Source organism: Podarcis raffonei, chromosome 9 (genome assembly GCF_027172205.1).
Source record: "Podarcis raffonei isolate rPodRaf1 chromosome 9, rPodRaf1.pri, whole genome shotgun sequence".
Classification (NCBI taxonomy): Eukaryota; Metazoa; Chordata; class Lepidosauria; order Squamata; family Lacertidae; genus Podarcis; species Podarcis raffonei.
The window spans coordinates 25,513,677-25,538,799 of record NC_070610.1 but is presented as its reverse complement, the minus strand read 5'-3'; the positions used below and the strand labels follow the sequence as shown (position 1 = coordinate 25,538,799).

Genomic DNA, 25,123 nt, shown 5'->3' with positions numbered 1-25,123 from the left:
AGCTTCTCACGGGCCTTTTTATTTTAAGCTGAAGCTGTGGAACGAAAGTCAGAACTAACAATGTAAGAAAAAAGCGGTTAAATAGTACTAATGTACCATGTCCATGAATGCACAAGTAAAACGGGGCTTCCTTTCCCTATACAGGCTTACCTGTCATTGCTGTTCATTGTTGCTATGTATTAATTTCATACACGACCTAATCACTAGCCTTTCTAAGTGGTGTGCATAAAAATAAACCATGCAGAAAACCAACACTGTGAAAATTCTTCCTAAAAACCAGACAGAGACACGAATACTAGCTTAATGGGTTCGCTGGTACAAGAAAGCCTTTCCTTGAAGGTTCAGCAAGGGGGGTGCCTGCCTAATCTCTCTTTTTTTTAAATAAAATAAAAAATTATTTGGTTTTTCAAATTAAAGTTTTGCAATCCTATATCCAACACACAACATAAAAACAAGATTCCAAAGAATCGCCTAGGCTTTCCTCCTTCCCCTTTGTGGGTACTACAGTGGTACCTCGGGTTAAATATGCTTCAGGTTACATACGCTTCAGGTTACAAACTCCACTAACCCAGAAATAGTACCTCGGGTTAAGAACTTTGCTTCAGGATGAGAACAGAAATCGTGCACTAGCGGCGCGGCAGCAACAGGAGGCCCCATAAGCTAAAGTGGTACTTCAGGTTAAGAACAGTTTCAGGTTAAGAATGGACCTGCGGAACGAATTAAGTACTTAACCCAAGGTACCACTGTATTGTTAATCACTTCCTCCTGCATCTTTTTTAATAATCCAATTATTTTACCTCTCCATTGTGTCCAAAATTCACCATTAAACTACAAGTGTTATTCCAATCTAACTAACGATTTTAACTGTTTACAATGGTTTTTTAAGATAAGTTAGAAAATTTCCCCCATTCCTTAAGAAGATTTTGGTCTTTCTGATTTCTGATTCTTCCGGTCATTTTAGCCATTTTGGCATAATCCATCAATTTAATCTGCCATTCTTCTCTGGTCAGGACTTTATCTTCTTTCCATGTGCCTGCCTGATCTGTTGTGAGGGACTTCCGCAGGCTACGGCCCTGAATGCACAAACTTACAGGCAAACACTAAAAGCAGCGAGAAAGGGCTTTAAGAGCAGTCCAAATGGCAGCGGCTGACAATAGGTTTAAACCAGGGGTCAGCAAACTTTTTCAACAGGAGGCCGGTCCACTGTCCCTCAGACCTTGTGGGGGGCCAGACTATATTTTGGAAAAAAAATGAACGAATTCCTATGCCCCACAAATAACCCAGAGATGCATTTTAAATAAAAGCACACATTCTACTCATGTAAAAACACCAGGCAGGCCCCACAAATAACCCAGAGATGAATTTAAAATAAAAGGACACATTCTGCTCATGTAAAAACACCAGGCAGGCCCCACAAATATCCCAGAGATGCATTTTAAATAAAAGGACACATTCTGCTCATGTAAAAACACCAGGCAGGCCCCACAAATAACCCAGAGATGCATTTTAAATAAAAGGACACATTCTACTCATGTAAAAACACGCAGATTCCCGGACTGTCTGCAGGCCAGATTTTGAAGGCGACTGGGCCGGATCTGGCCCCCGGGCCTTAGTTTGCCTACCCATGGTTTAAATGATGTGATGCGAAATTAGCACCTGTGGCAAGCAGGGGCGTGGGGTGAAATTTTGCATAGGGGGACAGTTAGGGCCAGAGCTGTCAGCTTGCAAGGGCAAATTGAGGGTTGATGTGCGCATGAGCATCGCGAGCCTCTGACGGGATGCCAGAGCCCTCCTGCTTCCTTCCCAAAGGCAGGCGGGCTATGAGATTGTGGCAGGATGGCTCTTGGACCCGTCAGAGCATCATCCCAAGCTGGGCAGAAGCTTCCTGGGTTTTGGGACGGAGGCTCCAGGGGAACATTTAGGGGACTGGCCTAGCCCTCCTAGACCACACACCACTGGTGGCAAGGGACTCTTTTCATTCATCTGGAAAAGCCGACCATGACAAAAACGTCTTCCAGAAAGCAGAGACTGTGGGCATCTGTCATATCTCAGACCAGGATGCTTTTCTGCAGGCTAGGGGCAGCCAGGCTGAAAGCCCTGTTCTGAGTTACTGTGGAGCAGGATTCTGGTATTATTAAGAGTTTAATGAGAAACTTTCTTGCAGAGCGCAGTGACCTACTGGGTAATATAGGGGAGAGCTTATCTTCTTTAGAGGCCATTCTTTGGGGATCTAAACCTTGTTTTTATATATATATATATATATATATATATATATATTAAATTCATCTCTGGGTTACATATATATATATATATATATATATATATATATATATATATATATAAACCCAGAGATGAATTTAAAATAAAAGGACACATTCTGCTCATGTAAAAACACCAGGCAGGCCCCACAAATATCCCAGAGATGCATTTTAAATAAAAGGACACATTCTGCTCATGTAAAAACACCAGGCAGGCCCCACAAATATCCCAGAGATGCATTTTAAATAAAAGGACACATTCTGCTCATGTAAAAACACCAGGCAGGCCCCACAAATATATATATATTTATATATATATATATTTATATATATATATATAAAAGGTAACGGGACCCCTGACCGTTAAGTCCAGTCGCGGACGACTCTGGGGTTGTGGCGCTCATCTCACTTTACTGGCTGAGGGAGCTGGCGTACAGCTTCCGGGTCAAGTGGCCAGTATGACTAAGCCGCTTCTGGAGAACCAGAGCAGCGCACGGAAATGTTGTTTACCTTCCCGCCGGAGCGGTACCTATTTATCTACTTGCACTTTGACATGCTTTTGAACTGCTAGGTTGGCAGGAGCAGGGACCAAGCAACGGGAGTGTGTGTGTGTGTGTGTGTGTGTGTGTGTGTGGATAGATAGATAGATAGATAGATAGATAAGTACACACACACAAATTGTGTTTTCTTGCTACTTTATTTTTGTTTTGGGTTGCAAAAAAGTGAAAATCCGGACACAAATGCTGTTGAGGGTTGTTTTTTTTTTTTGCAAAAATTGCCAAAAAAGTAACACTTCTGATGTGGGTTTTGCTGGACATTATTGACGCTTTCCCAAAATTACAACAATATTTTTAAAAAATCATAGTATATCCAGCTAATGGCAAGGCGAACAAAACCTAAACGTATTAAATGACAACCCCTGTTTTAGGACATAATTAAACAACAAACTCATATCCGTTAACAACAATGTAGCTGTTCAATAGTCCTCCAGAGAATCCTGGGAATTGTAGTTTAGGGGGGGCCTTTTACCAGTTTGTGCCTGGGATAGACATGCTCCTGGAATGCATCAGAGTAGATTTTTCTTTTGCACAGTCAATCTTTACAACTGATCCTTGGCTCCACCTTGGGCCCTTTCTGGCAGAACCAGAGGATTGTTGTGGCCAATCTACACAATTTGAAGAGCTGAGACAGTGCCGGATTCTCTCAAACCACCTCCTTCCTTTTTTCTCAGAGGCTTTTTTCTCACATTTCCTATTTAACACGAAAGCACAAGCATGGGAGCCCACAAAGGTCCCCAGCTGGTACACCTTCTTCTGTTACTGCAGCTTTCGTGCTGTACATAAAGTTGCATTGACACACAATGACCCTTCGCTATGATATGGCTGTAATAAAATTGCAGTCAGGCAAACTTACGAACTCTGAGCTTTTAAAAAGCACAACAAACATGTATTTATTTTTTAAAAACCATGCAAATAATATAAGCAAAGGGTGCAAAATAAACCCAAATTAATTGTGCTAGCCCAAATTAATTGTGCTAAGAAACCTTTAGAAATGCAGAGGCAAGTCTTATAACTTTAAAAAGTAATGCTTACGTTGCTACATGAGCTTTCAAAGGCATGAGCCAACTACGTCAGATACATCAAGTCGATAGTGAAGATGTTCCAGACGGTTCACTGCATTGCTCTGTGGCAGCAAAAAAAAGAAAAGAAAAAGCAGGGCATCTTATATCACTTTAAAGACTAACACATTTATTATGCAATTATTATTGGTTTTAAAAAATATATAATCCTGCTCTTCAGCCAAATCTCTAAAAAAAAATGAAAGAGAAACACAGTCCCTGCCTTCAAGTTATAACCTAAAAAAACATACAACACAAACAGAAAATGCATACCCACCAACATTCCTCCACTGAAAATAGGCTGCTCTGGTTTCACCAGAAGCGGCTTAGTCATGCTGGCCACATGACCCGGAAAAACTGTCTGCAGACAAACGCCGGCTCCCTCGGCTTGTAAAGTGAGATGAGCACCGCTACCCCAGAGTTGTCCGTGACTGGACTTAACTGTCAGGGGTCCTTTACCTTTACCTTTTTACATACTCCACAACAACAACAACAACAACATTTATATCCTGCTCATCTGACTGGGTTGCCCCAGCCACCCAGAAAGTAGGTGATGACAAGCACGAAACTACTGAATTACAGTTCAGTTGTAAAATCAATGGATTTTATCACACTGCCTGTGCTAGTTGGATTACCAATGCCACAATATCTGTGCTATCAACACCTGTTTTATTTTTATTTTTTAGAAAGTCCACTGTTAATAGGGTAAATCATATTATTAACGGTGGCCAGTCCCAGGAAACACTTCTTAATAACACAGACATCCTACCACTGTTGTCAATTAACACAGGTGGTACAAATTTTCTGCACTTTCTTTCCTTCTGACCTCACCAGAAAGAGGAAGACAAAGATACAGTTGGATACACATTTATACATGTGTGTGTAGGTGATACACAAGCACACCCATGGGGGGGGGGACTTTAAGCAGTGAGTCCAAAAGGAAATGAGCTACAGAAATATAGAGACAGTGGTCATCACCTGCAACTCAGGTAAACACTTCGTGCATCTGTTTATATGTAGTCTAGAAATATATTGGTCTTGAAGGCACTACAACAGCCCTTCTTGTTACTAATGCTTTATTACAGGCTTTCGAGAGGCTATTCAATAAATAAGTAACGCCAAATCAAATTCATTTCCATTTAAATTCACTGATTTATATTGCAAACTGCCTTGTGATCCTCAGATGAAGGGCAGCATTGAAATTTAATGAGTAAAATAAAAATGATAACAAATGGGCATAAGCTGTTAATGGATTAGCAGCTACAGATTTCAAATCTATAGGAGGCTCCTGTTGGCTCATTTATGACGGCAAGTCTAAAATCCCTTGCTTTTTAAATCCATCTCCTATCTATGATCTCTCTCTTGCAAACACTTCCTCCCGTTAACATGAAAAACTGAGCACAGAGATGGTAATCTTCCTACCCCCATCTGTTTTTCTTTTCTGTAGTGCAGGGGGAAGGTAGCTTGTGGCTCTCCAGTTATCGCTGAGGAAAGGCTGTGTTATCTGTTGTTGTTGTTTAGTCGTTTAGTCGTGTCCGACTCTTCGTGACCCCATGGAGCAGAGCACGCCAGGCACTCCTGTCTTCCACTGCCTCCCGCAGTTTGGTCAAACTCATGCTGGTAGCTTCGAGAACACTGTCCAACCATCTTGTCCTCTGTTGTCCCCTTCTCCTTGTGCCCTCCATCTTTCCCAACATCAGGGTCTTTTCCAGGGAGTCTTCTCTTCTCATGAGGTGGCCAAAGTATTGGAGCCTCAGCTTCACGATCTGTCCTTCCAGTGAGCACTCAGGGCTGATTTCCTTCAGAATGGAGAGGTTTGATCTTCCTGCAGTCCACGGGACTCTCAAGAGTCTCCTCCAGACCATAATTCAAAAGCATCAATTCTTTGGCGATCAGCCTTCTTTATGGTCCAGCTCTCACTTCCATACATCACTACTGGGAACACTACTGTGTTATCTGCTTGCATGCAAAAGGTCTCAGGTTAAATCCCCCATGAGGCTGAGAGGGACGCTGTCTGAAAAATCCTGGATGTCATGGGACTGGTTAGGCACAGAGGAATGGTGGTAAACACTAGCTGGGGAACCCCCAAGGCAAGAAAGCTCAAAGCCTTGGGAGTGGTGGTCAGAAGGAGAAGAGGGAGCAGACTGGGAGGAGGAGGTTCGGAAGCTGAAGAGAGTCTGTGGCAGAGAGCTGTCCAGAATCAAAGTCAGGAGAGGAAGGAGGTCAAGAGGTGGAGATGAGTCAAGCCACGGTGTCTCCTCCGGCTGCTTCAACACTCTGGTCTCTCCCATGATCTCCCAGGACCAGAAGAGGTATGAAGAGGGAACAGCAGAGCCAGGCACGCTGGCCTAGTCTCAGATTTCTTGTACAGTGGTACCTCAGGTTAAGTACTTAATTCGTTCCGGAGGTCCGTTCTTAACCTGAAACTGTTCTTAACCTGAAGCACCACTTTAGCTAATGGGGCCTCCCGCTGCTGCTGCGCCGCCAGAGCACAATTTCTGTTCTCATCCTGAAGCAAAGTTCTTAACCCGAGGTACTATTTCTGGGTTAGTGGAGTCTGTACCTGAAGCGTATGTAACCTGAAGCGTATGTAACCTGAGGTACCACTGTAGAGGTAAAAGGTAAAGGACCCCTGGATGATTAAGTCCAGTCAAAGGCTACTAGGGGGTTGCGGCGCTCATCTCGCTTTCAGGCCAAGGTAGGCGGCGTTTGTCCACAGACAGCTTTCTGGGTCATGTGGCCAACATGACTAAACCGCTTCTGGCACAACAGAACACCATGACGAGTGCCAGAGCGCACCAAAATGCCGTTTACCTTCCCGCCACAGCGGTACCTATTTATCTACTTGCACTGGAGTGCTTTCGAACTGCTAGGTTGGCAGAAGCTGGGACAGAGCAACAGGACCTCACTCCGTTGCGGGGATTCGAACCGCCAACCTTCTGATCGGCAAGCCCAAGAGGCTCAGTGGTTTAGACCACAGCACCATCTGCTTGGGAAGGATCTGGAGGAGGAGGAGATTTAGGCAGCTGTGGGAAGGCGAGGACCTTTAGCCTCCACAACTGCCCCATAGGGGCAAGACTCACGGAGAAGGATTGCTGTGCTCATTAGGCATGGCTCCCTGAGCAAGCCTTGTTTCTTCTAATAAAGAGTTAACTTCACGTACCCCGTGCGATTTATTGCTGGCTGGCTCCCTGTCACTGGAGTACTGCTGCCAGCCAGTGTATGCTAGGCATTAAAGAGCTAGCTAGACCAATGGTCCGACTCAGTATAAGACAGTTTCTTATGTTCCATGATCCTTGGCAAAGGGTAGCCCCGGAGTAGGGTATTGCTTTGCATGCAGAAGGGCTCAGTTTCTTTTTTCTTTTCAAGACATTTTTTAAATTTTACAGATAAAAATATACAAATAAACACACATCAATAAAATCATGCTGTATGTAGAGATTCTCTGAATCTCACGACTTCCCCCCATCTCATCCATGGAGTCTTATCTTAAATGTCTACAACTGCATATTAGTCCATACTCCAGTTTTTATATTAAACCATATTGTCCATAATGTTTTTTACAATACAAATGAGTCAAAATCCTGCTCTTGTTTCCATCTGCTTACAGTGGTCTCCTAGATAACTTATAAATTCTTCCCATTCTTTTATAAAGTTTTTGTCCTCTTGGTTTCTGAGTTTTCCAGTCAGCTTTGCCATCTTGGCATAATCCATCAACTTGGTTTGCCATTCTTCTCTGGTAGGGACTTTATCTTATTTCCATCTCTGGGCTAGTAGCATCCGAGCGGCTTTTGTTCCATACATAAAAAGTCTTTCCTGCTCCTTCGGAATGTCGGTATCTGTAATTCCTAATAAAAATGCTTCTGGGTTGTTGTTTTTAGCAAAAGTTATTTTAAACACTTTTTTTCATTTCATTATAAATCATCTCCCAGAAAGCTTTCATTACCTTACAAGCCCACATATGATAAAAGGTACTTTTCCCCCCTTTAAATTTCCAGCAGATATTTGAACTTGTCTTGTACATTTTTGCTAACTTGGTAGCAGAAGGGGTCAGTTTCAATCCCTGCCACCTCCATGGTTTGACTTGTTCAAAGGCACCTTCCTATGTTCCAACTGAACTGAATTAATCAAGCTCTGTTAGCATAGCCTGTGGTCAGAAATGATGGGAGTTGTAGTCTGACAACATCAGTCTGTTCCCCCGCCCCCTTACTGTATGTCTTGTTTCCAGAGAAAACTCTGAAGTCTTAACCTGGCTGGTCTTCCTTCCTTTAACCTCCCTCATATTCAGTTAAAGTAGCTTTCTTTTTTTATATATATATAATTTTTATTAGTTTTTTTTAACATATCATTTTCAACAGTAATTAAACATACTTTTACATCTTATTCAAATTTTTGACTTCCATCAATCCTGTCTGAAAATTTTCCAATCTAATCTCTCAATATGCATTTCTTATCTTCCCTATTACATTTCAAACTTATAACCAATATCTCTATCTTTTTCTACTTTGTAACACTTTGTATATTTCTCCTTACAAAACTTCTTGTAGTCCTACTAGCGTAATTTGTTGATTACAGCTGCTCTTCAAATAATTCATATACTTCTTCCAATCTTCTGTAAATCTCTGGTCCCGCAGGTTTCGAATCCTTCCTGTCTTTTTGTCTAATTCTGCATAGTCCATTAATTTCGCCTGCCATTCTTCTTTCGTCGGACAGTTAAAGTAGCTTTCTGACATCATTTAAGTTTCCAGCGTTACGTTCTGACTGTTCCCTGAATGGATCTGCCAATCTGTTCACACGGCTGGTTCGCAGAAATAAGCGTCCCTTTTGAAAACTTTCCAAGAAGGCTTGCGTGCCACGTTGGGTCAGACTCTATCTCAAGCCATTCATGTTGCACACATGCATAGCAGGAAATGCCTCTTCTGATGCAACGATTGCCTTATAAACGGTGACAAGCAGAAGTCGGAGTGCTGGGCAGTCACGCCGTTGAGGATCGGACGTTGCCTTTGAGAAGTTCACAATCCGCTCCAGAGGAATAGCTGTGTTGGTCTCTTAGCAGCAAAACCACAATTGCCAGCGGCACCTTATTGTGGCCGGAGCTGTTAAGGCAATAACTGTACAGATGGAATGAATTTTGTTTGCCTTTATGGTTGACGAGAGAATAAGGAATCTGGGTTGCAGTGACTCCTATGGGTAGGTAAGACGCATCTTTCTCATAAAAATGATAGGATTTAGTGCTGCTCCTGCCAAAGTCAATCGGAAAATGCCACGCTCAGTGGCATCTGAATGCTTTGGAAGTACTTGTGTGGGGAGAGGGAGAGGGAATTGGTGAGACACCCAGGCAAATAAATGCTCAGGGAGGTTCACTTGGCACCTTCATTATACACCTTTAGGTGCCAGGCGAAAACATTCCTCTTTAACAAGGTCTTTGGCTGATTCACATTCGATGCCCTTTAAAAATGTGTTGTTGTTGTTGTTTAGTCGTTTAGTCATGTCCGACTCTTCGTGACCCCATGGACCAAAGCACGCCAGGCACTCCTGTCTTCCACTGCCTCCCGCAGTTTGGTCAAACTCATGCTGGTAGCTTCAAGAACACTATCCAACCATCTCGTCCTCTGTCATCCCCTTCTCCTTGTGCCCTCCATCGTTCCCAACATCAGGGTCTTTTCCAGGGAGTCTTCTCTTCTCATGAGGTGGGCAACGTATTGGAGCCTCAGCTTCACGATCTGTCCTTCCAGTGAGCACTCAGGGCTGATTTCCTTAAGAATGGATTGGTTTGATCTTCTTGCTGTCCATGGGACTCTCAAGAGTCTCCTCCAGCACCATAATTCAAAAGCATCAATTCCTCGGCGATCAGCCTTCTTTATGGTCCAGCTCTCACTTCCATACATCACTAATGTGTTAGGAGGGGGTTATTGGGTTGATTTTGTTTTTATTTCGAATGCAGATTTTGTGTTTTTATCTTGTGAACTGCGTAGGGTTGCCATATGCCCTCTCTTCCATGGGTAGAGTTGTCATAGTGATCCATCCTTAAAAGGAGAAGTCGGCATATTTGTCCTCTCTTTTGCTCTTCAAAACATGGCAACCCTATTTGCGATTAAAATGTGAAAGGCTAGCTACGGAAATGAATGGACTATGCAGAAATGGCGAAACTTAGTGGAAGAACAACTTTCCTTTTTATTAAGGAATGGAGATCATTTACAGTGGTAGCTCGGTTAAGAACTTAACTCGTTCTGGAGGTCCGTTCTTAACCTGAAACCTTTCTTAACATGAGTTACCACTTTAGCTAATGGGACCTCCCGCTGCCACTGCGCCGCGATTTCTGTTCTTATCCTGAAGCAAAGTTCTTAACCCGAGGTACTATTTCTGGGTTAGCGGAGTCTGTAACCTGAAGCGTCTGTAACCCGAGGTATCACTGTATTGAATATTTACAGACAAATTGTAAACAAATGAAGACATTAGCAGGATTATTGCAAAAACTTGCAGTTTCTAAAACTTATATGAAACGGATGAAGAAAATAATAAATAAATTGGGATATGCAGAGGGGGGAGAGTAAATTTAGGGAACTGCAGAAAGAAGGGAAGGGAAATCAAGGTTTGATATGTAAGAATTACTTTATTTTTTCTGTTGAAATATTTGTTTTAAATGAAAATTATAAATAATTAAAAAAAAATAATGTGAAAGACTAGAAGTAGGAAATACAGCATGTTAGGAGTAAGTGAGGAGACCCTGACAAGGAAGTATCGAGGAGCCCCCAACTCCTATCCAGCAATAGGAAGCCTCTGGAGAGAGAACTTTGTGTGGCATTTTCTCTAAATTTTTGAAAAGCTGCATTTTTAAAAAGAAGACAACAATTGGAGCAGCTCACTTACAAGTGAGTGGCCACATTCTCTGTTCAGCTACAGGGAACAGGTTTTTTTTAAATTGTTTATTTGAATTTTCTGTTTTATCTTATTATCAATGCTGTACTGTTTTTAACACTTGATTGGGAGCCACCCAGAGTGGCTGGGGAAACTCAGCCAGATGGGCGGGGTATAAATAAATTATTATTATTATTATTATTATTATTATTATTATTATTATTACTACTACTACTACTACTATTAGTATGTTACAGTCAAACACATGGTAATAAGAAAGGGGGGGAAATAACATAAGTATAAGACATATATTTGTAAATAATAATATAATTCTTATAAGCCTTAATTTAAGCTCTCCTCCCACTCTTTCTCTGGTTCCCTATCTGTTGTCTTTTTGACTGCATTTTCTTATTTTTCTAAATTATTTTCATTACTTTACACTGTCCCACTTTGTCACATCTACTTCTGAGTATTTCCCCCCGTCTGTTACGCTTACTTTCTTGTTATCATATTTTTCCATATATTCTATATATAATGTCCAGTCCTCTTTTAAATCCTTACGTCTTTATTTCTTAATCTATTTGTCATGCTGGCAAGTTCTATATATTCTAATATCTTGAAGGTGCCATTCTTCTCTTGATGGTACCACATCTACAGGGAACAGTTAATTCAGGGAGCATGGAAAGAACTTTGTGCGTCATCCAAAAATGGAGGCAGACTGTATTACTGTCACAAAATGATACGGTCGCCTCTGTATTAAGCTTTGCTTTCCCTTTGAGTTGACGGTGGATACTTCCTCTGGGTTCTGTGTGTCTGTTTTCCTCTAAATTTTAGAAAACTGCATTGTTAAAAAGACGACAAATATTGGAACAGCTCACTAAAAAGCAAGCGGCCGCATTCTCAGCTACAGGGAACAGTTAATTCAGGGAGCTGCAGAGAGGAGTTGAGGGAGGCGAAATTGGCGGGTCGGTGGAGGGTTCAGCACTCCACTGTTTTAAAAGGCTTTTGCTGCTGCTAGACAACTCAGCGGCAGACCTGAATTCTAACAGAAGGATCTAATGCTCACAGGGGAAGCCAACTGAGTGCCTTCTACATGTTCTTGGGACTACTATTTCCACCTTCCTGAACCATTGGGCTGATGGGAGTTGTAGTACGACGGTGTCTGGAGAATCCAACATTGACTTCCCCTCTAGAAGGTCCTCCTGATGGTGCCAGTATTTTGCCAGTACTTCTTTAGTATATGTGCTGCCGAAGCGAGCACTTTGCCAGTACTTCTATCCCTCATGTATGGGATGCAGGTGGTGCTGTGGTCTAAACCACTGAGCCTCTTGGACTTGCCGATCAGAAGGTCGGCTGTTTGAATCCCCATGATGGGGTGAGCTCCCGCTGCTCTGTCCTGGCTCCTGCCAACCTAGCAGTTCGAAAGCACGCCAGTGCAAGTAGATAAATAGGTACCGCTACGGCAGGAAGGTAAACGGTGTTTCCGTGAGCTCTGGTTTCCATCACAGTGTTACATTGCACCAGAAGCGGTTTAGTCATGCTGGCCACATGACCCAGAAAGCTGTCTGTGGACAAATGCCAGCTCTGCAAACATGAGCACTGCAACCCCATAGTCACCTTTGACTGGACTTAACCATCCAGGGGTCCTTTACCTTTACCCTCATGTACATTAGAAGCATGGTAGAAGTTTAAGAGGGGACGTGGGTGGCACTGTGGGTTAAACCACAGAGCCTAGGACTTGCCAATCTGAAGCTCGGCAGTTCGAATCCCCGCAACAGGGTGAACTCCTGTTGCTTGGTCCCTGCTCCTGCCAACCTAGCAGTTTGAAAGCATGTCAAAGTGCAAGTAGATAAATAGGTACCGCTCCGGCAGGAAGGTAAACGGTTTTTCCGTGCGCTGCTCTGGTTCGCCAGAAGCAGCTTAGTCATGCTGGCCACATCACCCGGAAGCTGTACACCGGCTCCCTCGGCCTATAGAGTGAGATGAGCGCCGCAACCCCAGAGTCGGCCACGACTGGACCTAATGGTCAGGGGTCACTTTACTTTTCCTAGAAGTTTAAGAAAGAGGACTTGGGTTGGAAAAAGTGCTGTACGACCCAGCTTCAGATATGTGCTCGGCAACAAAGCTTACCAAGTGCTGATGCTGCACCAGGGGTAATATCTCACCATCAAAGCTACTGCACAGGGGTTTTTATAAGGATGAAAAAAGGTGTGGGGAGAATTGTGCAAGCAAACTGGACAGGGAAAATGTAATCACAATAAATCTCTAATGACCTGTGACTTGCAACAAAAAAATCACATCTGTACTCTCTTCTTGTTTTTGTAGAGAACGTATTTAACTCTCTGAAAAGCGTCAATATTGAGTGGGAGAGCAGAAGATTTCGGCTTCTGGAGCAAAACTGCCAAGAAAACACTGCGGAAACCTGGGCAGATTCCTGCTGAATGGCGCTCACAGTAGCAGGACCCCAGGAAGTCCTCATCCAGGCTCTCTTTTAGATTAAGTAACCTTTGAGGAAATGTTGGATTCGGTCAAATGTGTCCTGGTAGGGGATGCGGCAGTCGGGAAAACGGCTCTGCTGCTGCGCTTTACTTCGGAGACTTTCCCGGACGCTTACAGACCCACCGTTTATGAGAACACCGGGGTCGACGTCTTCCTGGATGGCGCCCAGATCAGCTTAGGCCTTTGGGACACGTCCGGCAGTGATGCCTTCAAAGGCATCCGCCCCCTTTCCTACCAGCAGGCTGACGTGATTCTCCTGTGCTACTCGGTGGCCAACCAGAACTCGTTCCTCAGCTTGAGGAGCAAATGGGTTACGGAGATCCGGACGCACTTGCCTCGTATTCCCATTTTGGTGGTGGCTACCCAGATTGACCAGAGGGAGACGGGACCTCACAGCGCCTCCTGCATCAGCCCGTTGCTCGGGAAGCGGCTGGCGAGGGACATCCGAGCAAAGGCCTTTGTGGAATGCTCATCTCTTGCCAACAGGGGCGTCCAGAAGGTGTTTGAGTGTGCCGTCCGGACAGCGGTGAACCAAGCAAGGAAACGAGCCCGGAGGAAACTTTTCTCAGTCAACGAGTGCAAGGTCTTTTAAACTCTGACTTGGCCTTTTCCGCCTCTCTCACAAAACAGACTCCCTTTTGTGCGGCAGAAGGGCACTGATGCGAAGGCTGACAAACAGGAGCACACTGTGTTAGCATTCGTGGTGGGCTGTGACCAGCATGGTGGGAACTTCGTTTGCGAAGAACAAAATTGGACTGCCCTTCCCCATAAGGATGCGATGGTCCCATTTGGCTCCCAGTGGCATCGACGGAACAAAAGCTGAACTGGAGACTTTTGAACAGGAGCACGTTGTTAGCACTGTGGGGGATTTTGGAATGTATTTATTCCGCGGCGGTGGAAATCTTGCTTCTCAGTGAAGCATCATGGATTGGAGAAATCTGATGGAGACTTGCGCAGGTTTTCTTCCAGGGCCATGGCTTTCATCAAAGTACAACCAGGGTTTTAGTTTGATACTGGTGCTGGAGATTAGGCTCCTGAAACTACCAACCAACCCACCTCACACATGACAGCCCCCAGGGTTACCTGGGGAGTTGGCGGGGGGAGGGGTCAGTGACGTAGCTACACTGTTTGATTTTGTTTAACTTGGTTTAATTTATAACTTGAATTTGGTGTCAGACCGATGTCTGCGGAAGCAAATTCCTAGTGTGAAGAAAATCGGACAAAACTATTCTGTCTACTGAAGTGTGGAGGGTTAATTCTGATCATTCTGACGCAGCTGAAGATCAGTGGTGGCGAGACATGCTTTTAATAGCTATGTGGCAGAAAGTAATAAGTCCTGCAAGCATAAATTACTGTCTTGGTGGTATTGTGATGAGACAAGCTACGCTTACTTGCTTCTTCATACCAGTTCAAGGCAGAGATTCTCCCTTTAAGAAGTACGCAGCTCTTCTGTCTGCCCTGGGATATGAGCACAAAGGAATTAGTGAGGTGACCATTTATTTTATTTTTTCTGGTAGGCTTCCTGTGTGTGCCACAGGTTTCTGCTGGGCAGAAATTCAACAGGATCAAAGCGTTCCTCACCCCTGGAACCCCATTCCTGACAAAGCTCCACCTGTAGAAATTCTGCCTGCATATCATTGGTAAAGGCCAGAAGAAAGAAAAAAAAAGAGAGCAACCTTTACAAAATATATGGTTTTGTTCGAGGGTCCAAAAGCCGGGTTGAAAATGTAACTGACCATTTATATATGAGACCTAAATATGTGAATCTAAAGCTAAGAAGTGTGTAATACATATTTTTAAGTTCCCAGGATAAATTTAACGCCCTTTAACAGAAACTAAATGGGAATGTCAGTAGCTTTCCTGCAGGGAAGTCACAGAAAACAATCCATGAAGTTTATTAGTTGGGACTGTTAACAGCTTGAACTGTTGACTGTTTAGATCTTGCCATTAACCTGACTAGATACAAGGATGTAATCTGGTAGCAGTTTTGTTAGAGAATGAGGGTGGGTTTGCCTCCAACACTCACCTGTTCCCTGCAATCTACACACATTCTAAGAAGATAATTATCTTGTTAGGTGGGTCTTACCAGGGTTTATCCTTCTGGCCCAATTATCCTGTATCCAAAAATGGCCAGTCTCACACCTTTGAAAGCTCTCATGCCAGACATGAACAGTTCTCCCCTCTTGTCTCCACCTCCTGTTACTCGCAAGTAGACTGTCTCTGCACATGGCAACTTAGATATCATGATTTGCAACCTTCATGGATCCTTCAAGCTACTTGTCATCGCCACTTATGGTGTGGGGTCCCTGAGCTAATTATCCATTGTAAACTATTTTTAAAACTATATCCTGGAATTATTATTTTTTTAAAAATATTAAAACGCTGTCTAGAATTCCCCACTTGGCCTTGCCAATCCACGCACCGCAGATGACTGCAAGTGCAGAACTTCTGCCAACTTTTTAAGCAGCTCCTGCTCCTGTGCCTTTGACAACAGGCTGCTGTGCAGACGTCACTTATTCTTGTGCCAAAAAGGGCTTCTCCTCCTGATTTTTTCAGAACAAGCTTCAGGGAAAGGCACAGGTTCAGACCAAGACATATTTTTCCCTGTTCATTTGGCAGTTCTGTCTACACATGTAGTGTCATAGCGCAGAATATATTCTGAGATTCCCTGCATATTTGAATCAGCATCACAAATGACAGACTGAGAATACAGGAAGTTGTTATCGAAACATGTGGCCGGCACATCCTGAGAACCCCTTCAGTGCTTTATCATGAACTGTGCTTTGCCGTGTCAGTTCAACTACCAGTGATTACACCGATGAGATAATCCATATTTAATTTTCGAGAACATCTTTGCTTGCTGTGACACCCAAGGGTGAGTGGGCAGAATGGAAACTGCTTCCCATTTTGAGGTCTGCCAAGACCGTGCTTAAATTAGACACCTAGGTGGAAGGAGGTGCTCATAAATGCTCTTTCCTGTAAAAACAGGAAGCTTTTAGGGCACATAAAGTAGTCCTAATGATTTAAACGGAACAGGTGAGATACGAATTACAGCCTTCTGTTTCTGATGTTAAATGTCCATTTTAGATGAGCACTAAAATAGCATATGCACCATTTCCTCATGTATATGTTTCTGAACTCTAGTTTTCTTGAAATAAAAATCATATAAAGTCATTTGTGGCAAACAGCGTCTTTTCGTCCCTTAAGGAGGGTCGTTTGGGATGACGAAATGGCAAGGCAAAAAGTGGTCTGCTTTGTTCCCGGTCCATAGCTTCTGGCTGAAATCCGCTTTTAAGTTCTTACACCACAAATGTCCGGGGTTCTTTTCCTAGTCCTTTTGCTGCTCTATCGGGCAAGCGTGCTCCTCCAAACAGCAATGACGCAGCAGTATTGGGAAAGTATTGCAGCATTAATGAAGCTGAAAACTGTGTGGATGTCAAGGACTGGACTGAGAAGGAATGGTGGGAACCGCCCTCCTCCCCTTCCTACACCTTCCCGAGAAGAGGAGGACAGTATCGATTTAGAACAGTGGTTTGCAGAAGGTCATAGTTCAGAGGCTGCAGAGGGGAGAAGCTGGGAAATATTGGGAGAGCAGCAGGAAGAAGAAGCACGAGGGGAGAGACAGCTGACAGACTCAGTGTCTCTGGAAAGCATTCCTGACCCCCCCTCCCAGGACCTGGCGTGCATTGAGAGTAGGAGAACAGAAAGCTCAGAGGCAGAAAGCACAGATCAGCCGGCGCAGGGGTGACATAGAATAGGAGAGACGGAGGGAGTGGGACTTTACCTGGGCAATGCCATTATCTAAGAGAGACCGCATTCCTTTGTCTCTCGCTGTGAATATTGAATAAACTACTTGATAAGAACTCTTTTTTTTATCTGCTTCTTTGCTGCCACAGTAGAAGAGATAGGATTCCCTGAAGCCTGACAGTGGACAGTCCAGTAAAATCCACTACCAAAGAATCTCCAGGGTGGAGTGGCTCAAAGCCTCTTGGTCTCACTGAGCAGTGAATGTGGAGGTGCAAGAGGACTCCTGAGTTTGCAACCCACATGGGGTTGCAACCTGATATATCCACATGGCATATCAGAATCATAAGTTGTGCAATGATTTTAGGACTGGGAGAGGCCTAGGTTCAAATCCCAACTCAAAGCAACATGCTCATTCCTTACAGTGCGTTGAGCAACCTTGGATCAATGACATATTAACATATTAACACACTGTATATACCTCAGATGCTCTTTTCAGCTTCAATAGTCATCTGGTAGGCAGGAAAAGGAATTGATCAGGTTCCTCCACCTTTAATAGTTGTGTAGAAGGAAATCCACAAAATTTCTCACATCCATTTATGAAAGGTGGAAGAGCTCGATCCACTTTTACATCTGGCCTTCCTAGGAGGGGAGGACAGGATTCTATTCAAGAAACAGCAGGCCATAACACCAGAACTTCTCTGCTGCATTGGAACAAAGATCCTTTTTCCAGTGTGCTGCCTAGACAGTTTTAATGGCTGGCCACATAACCCGGAAAGCTGTCTGTGGACAAACGCTGGCTCCCTCCGGTACCCTACCTGCCCGGAGACTGTCTCGCTAGAGTGGTGCATGCTCTGGTTATCTCCTGCTTGGACTACTGCAATGCGCTCTATGTGGGGCTACCTTTGAAGGTGACTTGGGAACTACAACTAATCCAGAATGCGGCAGCTAGACTGGTGACTGGGAACAGTTGCCGAGACCATATAAGACTGGTCCTGAAAGATCTAAATTGGCTCTCAGTACGTTTCCAAGCACGATTCAAAGTGTTGGTGCTGACCTTTAAAGCCCTAAACAGCCTTGGCCCTGTATACCTGAAGGAGTTTCTCCACCCCCATCGTTCCGCCCAGACACTGAGGTCCAGCTCCGAGGAGATCATCCCCACATCCTTCAAGGCAGGCTAGGGGTCTCCATAGCATAGGATTGGACCATCTGCTTTGCGTGTAGCTCTTCTGTCCTGGGCAGCATATCTGGGGTGGGCTGGGAACGTCCCCCCCATCCAAAACCCTGGAGAGCTGCTGCCAGTCACTGCAGGCTAGTGGAAGAAGGATACTGAGCAGCTTGAAGGTGAGCAGAGGAGCGCGACCAGGATGATGAAGGGTCTGGAAACCAAGCCTCATGAGGAACGGTTGAGGCAGTTGGAACCAAGCCTCGTGAGGAACGGTTGAGGCAGTTGGAACCAAGCCTCGTGAGGAACGGTTGAAGCAGCTAGGTATTTTTAGCCTGGAGAAGAGGAGGCTGAGAGGAGAGAGGAGAGCCATCTTCCAATATCTGAGGGCTGCAAGAGGGAGCAAGCTTGCTTTCTGCTACTCCAGAGGGGAGGGCAGGAGAGGAGATTCAGACTAAACATTAGGAAGAACTTTCTGGTGGTAAGACTCTCTGGGATAGTGGTGGACTCTCCTTCCTTGGAGGCTTTTAAGCAGAGGTTGGGTGCCAATCTGTGAGGGATTCAGCTGCAATTTGGGGGGCACATAGCACCAGCCTACTTTACAGGGTTGTTGTAACCACACAGGGCTGCTGAGCATCCAAAAGCACCTGACAAATGTTGAGCCTTCCATTTCATTGTGGGGAACAGCTGCAGCACATCAGGAGGCGTCCCTCAACTTCCGTTTTCTCTCTCTTCTGCAGCCAAACGGGCCGGGCTGGATTACCAAACAGGCAAAGTAGGCACTGGTTTATGGGCTCCACACTTTTTAGGGGTTCCACAACAGTGGATCAAAATAATATTGATTTGATCTTGAAAGAAAATGACAATCAAGCTTTCTTAGTTCAATGTTATTCCAGCGTGCGCACAAGGCCTGCCCCCCGCCCAGATTTTGACCACCAAGGGGCCTCCACAGGCTTTAATCCAGCACTGCCCCGTGAACAGCCCAGTATATCTGAAGGAGCGTCTCCACCCCCATCGTTCAGCTCTACCCCCACCCACTGAGGTCCAGCTCCGAGGGCCTTCTGGCGGTTCCCTCACTGTGAAAAGTGAGGTTACAGGGAACCAGGCAGAGGGCTTTCTCGGTGGTTGCGCCCACCCTGTGGAACGGCCTCCCATCAGATGTCGAGGAAATAAACAACTACCTGACTTTTAGAAGACATCTGAAGGGAGCCCTGTTTAGAGAAGTTTTTAATGTTTGATGGTTTCTTGTGTTTTTAATATTTTGTTGGGAGCCGCCCAGAGTGGCTGGGGAAACACAGCAAGATGGGCAGCATATAAATAATAATTTCTTTTTTAAAAAAAAGCGAGATGAGCATCGCAACCTTGTAGTAGCCTTTGACTGGACTGAACCATCCAGGGGTCCTTTACCTTTTTTTATAGTTGAGATTCCTGCATTGCAGAGGTTTAGAAGAGACTCTTGAGATCATTTCCAACCCTACATTCGACGCATCCTCTCTTTTGCAAATCCTTTTGCGCAGGGATTCTTTTAAATAATACTTTTTTCTCGTACAGCGGCACTGACCTGAGTAGCCGCTTCTAACCTGGAAAACAGGAAAGGCAACATTCATTAGTATGGCTCTGTGAGAAATGTATTTGCCACCACTGTGTGCTGTGTCTTGAGGACACTGAAACACTCTCTCCTGGATGAAGAGGAACCAGTGAACTTCCAGCAGCCAATGGACTAAAGCAGCTGTCATCCCTGCCCACTGGAAACATTAGCTGGGGCTGAATCTTTGCCGGCAGTCTCAGGTAGCAGTATGTGCAGGTAAGGGGTGCAGCTGAAAGGTACGAAGAGTCCTTACTTCAGCCAATCACTAGGCAGAATGGGCAAGCAATATTTCAAAAAGTAAAAAACCAGGAGACCCCAAAAGTTGTTTAGCTTCTTTTAGGAAGACCCCAAAATTGATTAGCTTTAAAAAAACAACTAAAAAAACAACAACAACCATGCTTGCCTAAGATCCAGGACAAAGAACCACCTTTTGGAAATTCCCCCTGGACTTCAATTCCGCCTTTGAAATCCCGGTAACGTCTGGACATATGGCAGCCCTATTTAAGATGGCTTTGCCCCTGCAGCCAACTAGCCACCTAATGAAAGTTTTTCAAAACGAGTAGGGCTCACACCTATGATTTCCTTAACTTAAAGTCGTCTAGACCACAGCGGCTGTAATTTCAAGACACCAATTTTGCTACTTTTAAAACACTTAAATTAGCCAGTCCATAAACCACATTTGGCCTAGTGTAACAAAGAAAACATAATACAACTTGGTTCTTGTTGTTTAAAAAATGCACTATAGTTTTTGTACTCAAATGAAACTCCAGCCAGAATCACTCCATAAAAGTGGCTGAGAAAAGATGAGTCTTTTCAGAAACGGTTTAAATTGTGCAGGGATGGTACTGCAAAAACCAGGTCACCCCGAAAGTTGTTGACCTTATTTTAGGAAGACCCCCCAGAAACAAAGGGGTAGGCAAATTGAGGTAGAGAACATACTCCCTTTCTTCAAAATAAAATGGGCTGTTTTTGCTTCTCTATGCTGGATAAAGTTTTGCTCAAATCTCAAAAGGCTATTCTAGAGTTGGGAAAGTTTCAGAAATGGCCAATCAAAATGATCAAGCAGTTGGTGCAACTCACTCTTAAGGAAGAATTGCAACATCTGGAGGTTTTGGCTTTATCTCAAACATCTTTTTATCAGGGCAACAGCAGAGCAGGTATAATAGCTAAAGGGCAGCCTTTTAACTATAATCCTTTTAAGAGCAACAGCAGGTACTGTAATAAAATCAAAGAAGCAGGAGATTACCTCATTCTTATCTAGTTTTTAAGTGCAAAACAACAGAATGACAATTGTGCCCTCTAGGTCTAGGTCTAGCAATTTCTGAGGACTGCTCCCCAGTTTCCATATTTTTATCAAATGCATAACAGAAATTCAACAAGTTAAGACAATGCAGTTGCCGCATTTCTACAAACTAGTGAATTAGGGTTTTTATCCACTCTCAAAAGAGCTCTACTAGAAAAATTATAGCAAAGCTAAACAGGATTGTCACTTTTTACATAAAGAATTGCTCATTCAGCATAAGTAGAACATGGGCAGAAATTCCTAGGTGAAGCTTTTTAAAAAATAATAATAATCTGCCTATTACACAGTTTATGTTGAACACTCAATTCATTTTTTAAAAGAATAGGTGAAGTTTATCATGGTTTGAGTGTTGGCATAGGAAAATCTCTATCTATTGGGTTCTGCCCGCTATGTAGCTATTAAAGGCTATGTAGCTATTTGCATGCAAGCATGCATGTGACAACCCAAAACTTTAAGTTTAGCACCTAGCAGAGGCTATTCTAAGTCAACACAATTCCTTCTGCTTTCTCTTTCTCTCTCAAAACTGACTTAGGGGCTTTCCATCAAGCCTATCTTGCTCTCTCCCCCACACTTCCCGAGTTTTGATAAAGCTCTGAGTAATCTGAAAGATTGCTCATCTCATTTTGACATTTTGGTTGACCCTAACAAAATCCTGCTGTGGCTGTTGGATTTTTCCCAATGGACCTATAATATTGGTTTGCAAATGCCAAATGTAGCCATCCTTGAGATTATAATTGGAGATAAACTATATTCTACCACCTAAAGATGAGAATTTATGTTTGATGGGGAGGGGGTAGGATACTTGACATAAACCAATAAGCAATGTGACTTCCATAAAAGTGAACCACCTAAAATGACTTACAGGAGTGTTTCTCAAACAGTGGGCTGGAAGGCACCAGTGGGTGTCAAATCTCCCATTCCCAGGGAAGGTGAATGAGCAGGGTGGTCACTGAACAATTCCAGGCACATCTGGAGGATGTGGACCATTTGGATCCTTTTCAGTTGGGATTCAGGCATCATCATGGGACTGAAACCACCTTGGTCGTAATGGTCAATGATCTTTGGCAGGCTAGGGACAGAGGTGGAAATCAGCGGCTTTTGATACCATCAACCATGGTATCCTTCTTTTCTTTTCTTTTTAATATTTATTTATGATTTTGACTTCCGGGTTGGCGCCATCGTCTAATGGCAGATTCCCTCCGAGCTCCGGAGGGAATCGGCTCAACAGGGGTTGGGTTCTGCCGCGGCGGCGACGCGGGGACCCTTAGAAACCACAGGCGCTGAAACCTGTGGACCTGGTGACTCGGCGGGCACCATTTGCGCCCCCCCGACCCGCAAAGGAGCCTTTTTAAAGGCTTTGGAACGGGGAACGGAGAGCGGCGTGGTGCTGTGAGTTCAACTGCTTCCCCTGCTGAGTGAAGCCGCATGCCATGGACGGAGAGCGCTAACTTCTTCCTTTGAACATTTGGATTAAAAGTAACGACCCGTGAGTAACACGGTAATTGGACTTAAAAGGGAAATTTTATCTTTGGGAATTAGGCACGAACGGGCAAGGTGTTAAAAGGAAGTCCGCCTACCCGCCTTGTAAACATCGTAAAGCAAGGATTTTATTACTAAGGTTGTGAGAATACCTTTCTTTTTTGTGGAGAAAAGCAATTAACTTTACGTTGGGGCAATTTAAGTGATTGTGCTGGAGGATAAGAGCTAACATTGAGAACGGAATTCACCCCTCCCCCAAGACCCAGGAGCGATCGGTGAGAGAGCCTGCGGAAGAGGTATAAAGATTTTGACAGCTGTCAAACTAGCTGTCAAAGTTGGAAGAAAAGGGAAACTCTGTTTTTGCTGACTTTGCTGGTTATATTTGCTACAATTTGGCAACAAATTGTTAAAATAAAGAAGAAAAGGTTAACTTGGCTTTTGGGTGGGAATTGGAAGACATTAAGTAACTAGAATCCCTCTAGAGGGGGTTCAGGACATTACAAAAATGGCTGTAAGTGGAAAAATACTGGCTGAACTGGAAAAGACCTTTTCTCTCCTGGGAAAACTGCAGGAACAGACAGATGTTTTGACTGTGAATGTCACAATAATGAAGGGAACAGTAAATAAAGTTGCTGAGCCTGGAAGGGATATGATTCAAGTTCCTGCAGATGAACAGGGAAGTGTTGTTGTTGATCTAAAAATCCTTACAGCCAAACAAGAGAAAGAATTTGAGTCATTTGAGGATGTGTTTAAAGAGGAACATGAGGATCTGAAGGAAAAAGAAGGAGGTGCTGTGATGTTGCAGACGATTAAGGAGAGCCAGAGGCCTGTTAAGTTAGACACAAAAGAAAATAAGAACAGGATGATGAAAACTTGGTTGGAAGTGAAGAATGGAAATTGGAGAGATCTCCTCATATGGGGATCTGAAGACATATGGAATACAAATTTGGCTAATGTGGAATTTGGAGCCTTTGGGACATTTGGACTTATGAGAAGTAAGAAACAAGATCTTGGCTCCATTGTTAAATATAGAGGTCTGGCTGGAAGAAATATGGATCTTATTGGAACAGAGCTTCTTCGAGATTTGGAATTTAAAATAAAGGACTATCAAAAAAACCGGCAGAGAGAAATTGAGAGAGAGTTAAGTGCCTCGGACGTGAGGTCGCCAGGCTGATTGCAGTTGGACTGATGGACTTTGGTTGGGGTTCGAAACTGGGAAAGGGGGTGGTAGGGCTTCGGGAATCCAAAGGGTGTACAAATATATTTTGTTTTAATTAAGTTGGTTTTGCCACTAACATAAAAATGGGGATTTTGGGGAAAGGATTTGGGGCCGACCTTAGAAAAAGATTGTTAAGAATAAGGGTTGATGTATAAAGATTGAGGTTTTTAAGTTAAAATGGGTTAATTAAATTGATGGGGTGAATTTAGGAAAAGTATTTTAAGAATAAGTTTTGAAATATAAAGATTGAGGTTTATAAGTTAAAATTGGTTAATTAAAATGAACCAGAGGAAACAAGGTAAAGTGTGGGGACAAAAACTTGCTGAGCTAAAAATTGGAATTGGAATACAAGAAGGGCAGGTGTGGGGAAGTCAAGGAAATTGGGTATGGAAAGCAAGTAATGTAAACTTTTTCAACTGTTGCTTTTTCTTTTTCTTTCTTCTCTCTTTTTTCTTTTCTGTTTTTCTTTTATTTATTTTTTTGAAAATTTGAATAAATATATTTTTTTAAAAAATTAATATTTATTTATGATTTTCAATTTTATACATTTCAATAATTTTACAATGCTTTTAACATTTCAAAACTCGACTTCCTTCCCCCTCTTTTTGCGGTTCCTTAAATTTATTTTTTAGATTTTCTGTATATTCCAAATTAACTTAACTTAATCCTTTATTCATCTACTTTAAATGTATACTCTTATAAAACTGCAGGTTATTACAATAATCCCACCAATGTTCTTATCTGTTTACAGTTTGTTTGTAAATATTCAACAAACCATTTCCATTCTTTAAAAAAAGTTTGTTATCTTGATTTATTTCTCTGCTATGTTTCACTATTTCTGTGTATTCCGAAAGTTTTTGTATCCATTCTTCTTTTGTTGGGACTGTCTAGGGGAGCTAGGGGCACTGTTATACTGTGGTTCCGCTCCTTCCTCCTGGGCCGTGTCCAGAAGGTGATGTTGGGGGTTGGGGGTTCAGACCCCTGAGCTCTCACTTGTGGGGTGCCTCAGGGTTCCGTCCTCCCCTCCATGCTTTTCAACATCTACATGCAGCCGCTGGGAGAGATCATCAAGGGGTTTGGGCTGGGTGTTCATCAGTATGCGAATGATACCCAGCTTTACCTCTTGTTTAAATCAGAACCAGTGAGAATGTTGAACATCCTCTGTGAGTGTCTGGATGCAGTTGGAGGATGGATGGTGGATCATGGATTGAATCCAAACAGAACAGAGGTACCGTTTCTGGGGGAAAGGGGGCAGGCAGGTATGAGGGATTCCCTGGTCATGAATGGGGTAACCGTGCCCCTAAGGGACCAGGTGCACAGGGAGACCAGGGAGTCATCATAGACTCACAGCTTTCATGGGTTACTCCTGCATCCAGGGCAGCAATCTACAAG

The 25,123-nt window shown here is 43.6% G+C and overlaps 1 protein-coding gene and 1 long non-coding RNA gene across 2 annotated transcripts in view; one reads left to right on the top strand and one right to left on the bottom strand.

The window, feature by feature from the left end:
* LOC128421430 (uncharacterized) overlaps positions 1 to 25,123 on the bottom strand; it is a 29,161-nt gene that overhangs the window by 1,488 nt on the left and 2,550 nt on the right. Inside the window, exons 2-3 of the long non-coding RNA XR_008332310.1 lie at positions 19,550 to 19,722; positions 3,851 to 3,941 (exon numbers count right to left, since the gene is read on the bottom strand). This is a non-coding gene — a long non-coding RNA (uncharacterized LOC128421430). The remainder of the gene's footprint in view (positions 1 to 3,850; positions 3,942 to 19,549; positions 19,723 to 25,123) is intronic.
* Positions 13,016 to 16,557, top strand: RHOH (ras homolog family member H). Its single transcript, XM_053404213.1, has one exon. The coding sequence runs from the start codon at positions 13,250 to 13,252 to the stop codon at positions 13,823 to 13,825; it is 576 nt and encodes a 191-aa protein (XP_053260188.1). The 5' UTR covers positions 13,016 to 13,249; the 3' UTR covers positions 13,826 to 16,557.

Excerpts from the sequence above, each read along its gene's own strand:
- RHOH (XM_053404213.1), top strand. The coding sequence starts at position 13,250 with ATGTTGGATTCGGTCAAATGTGTCCTGGTAGGGGATGCGGCAGTCGGG.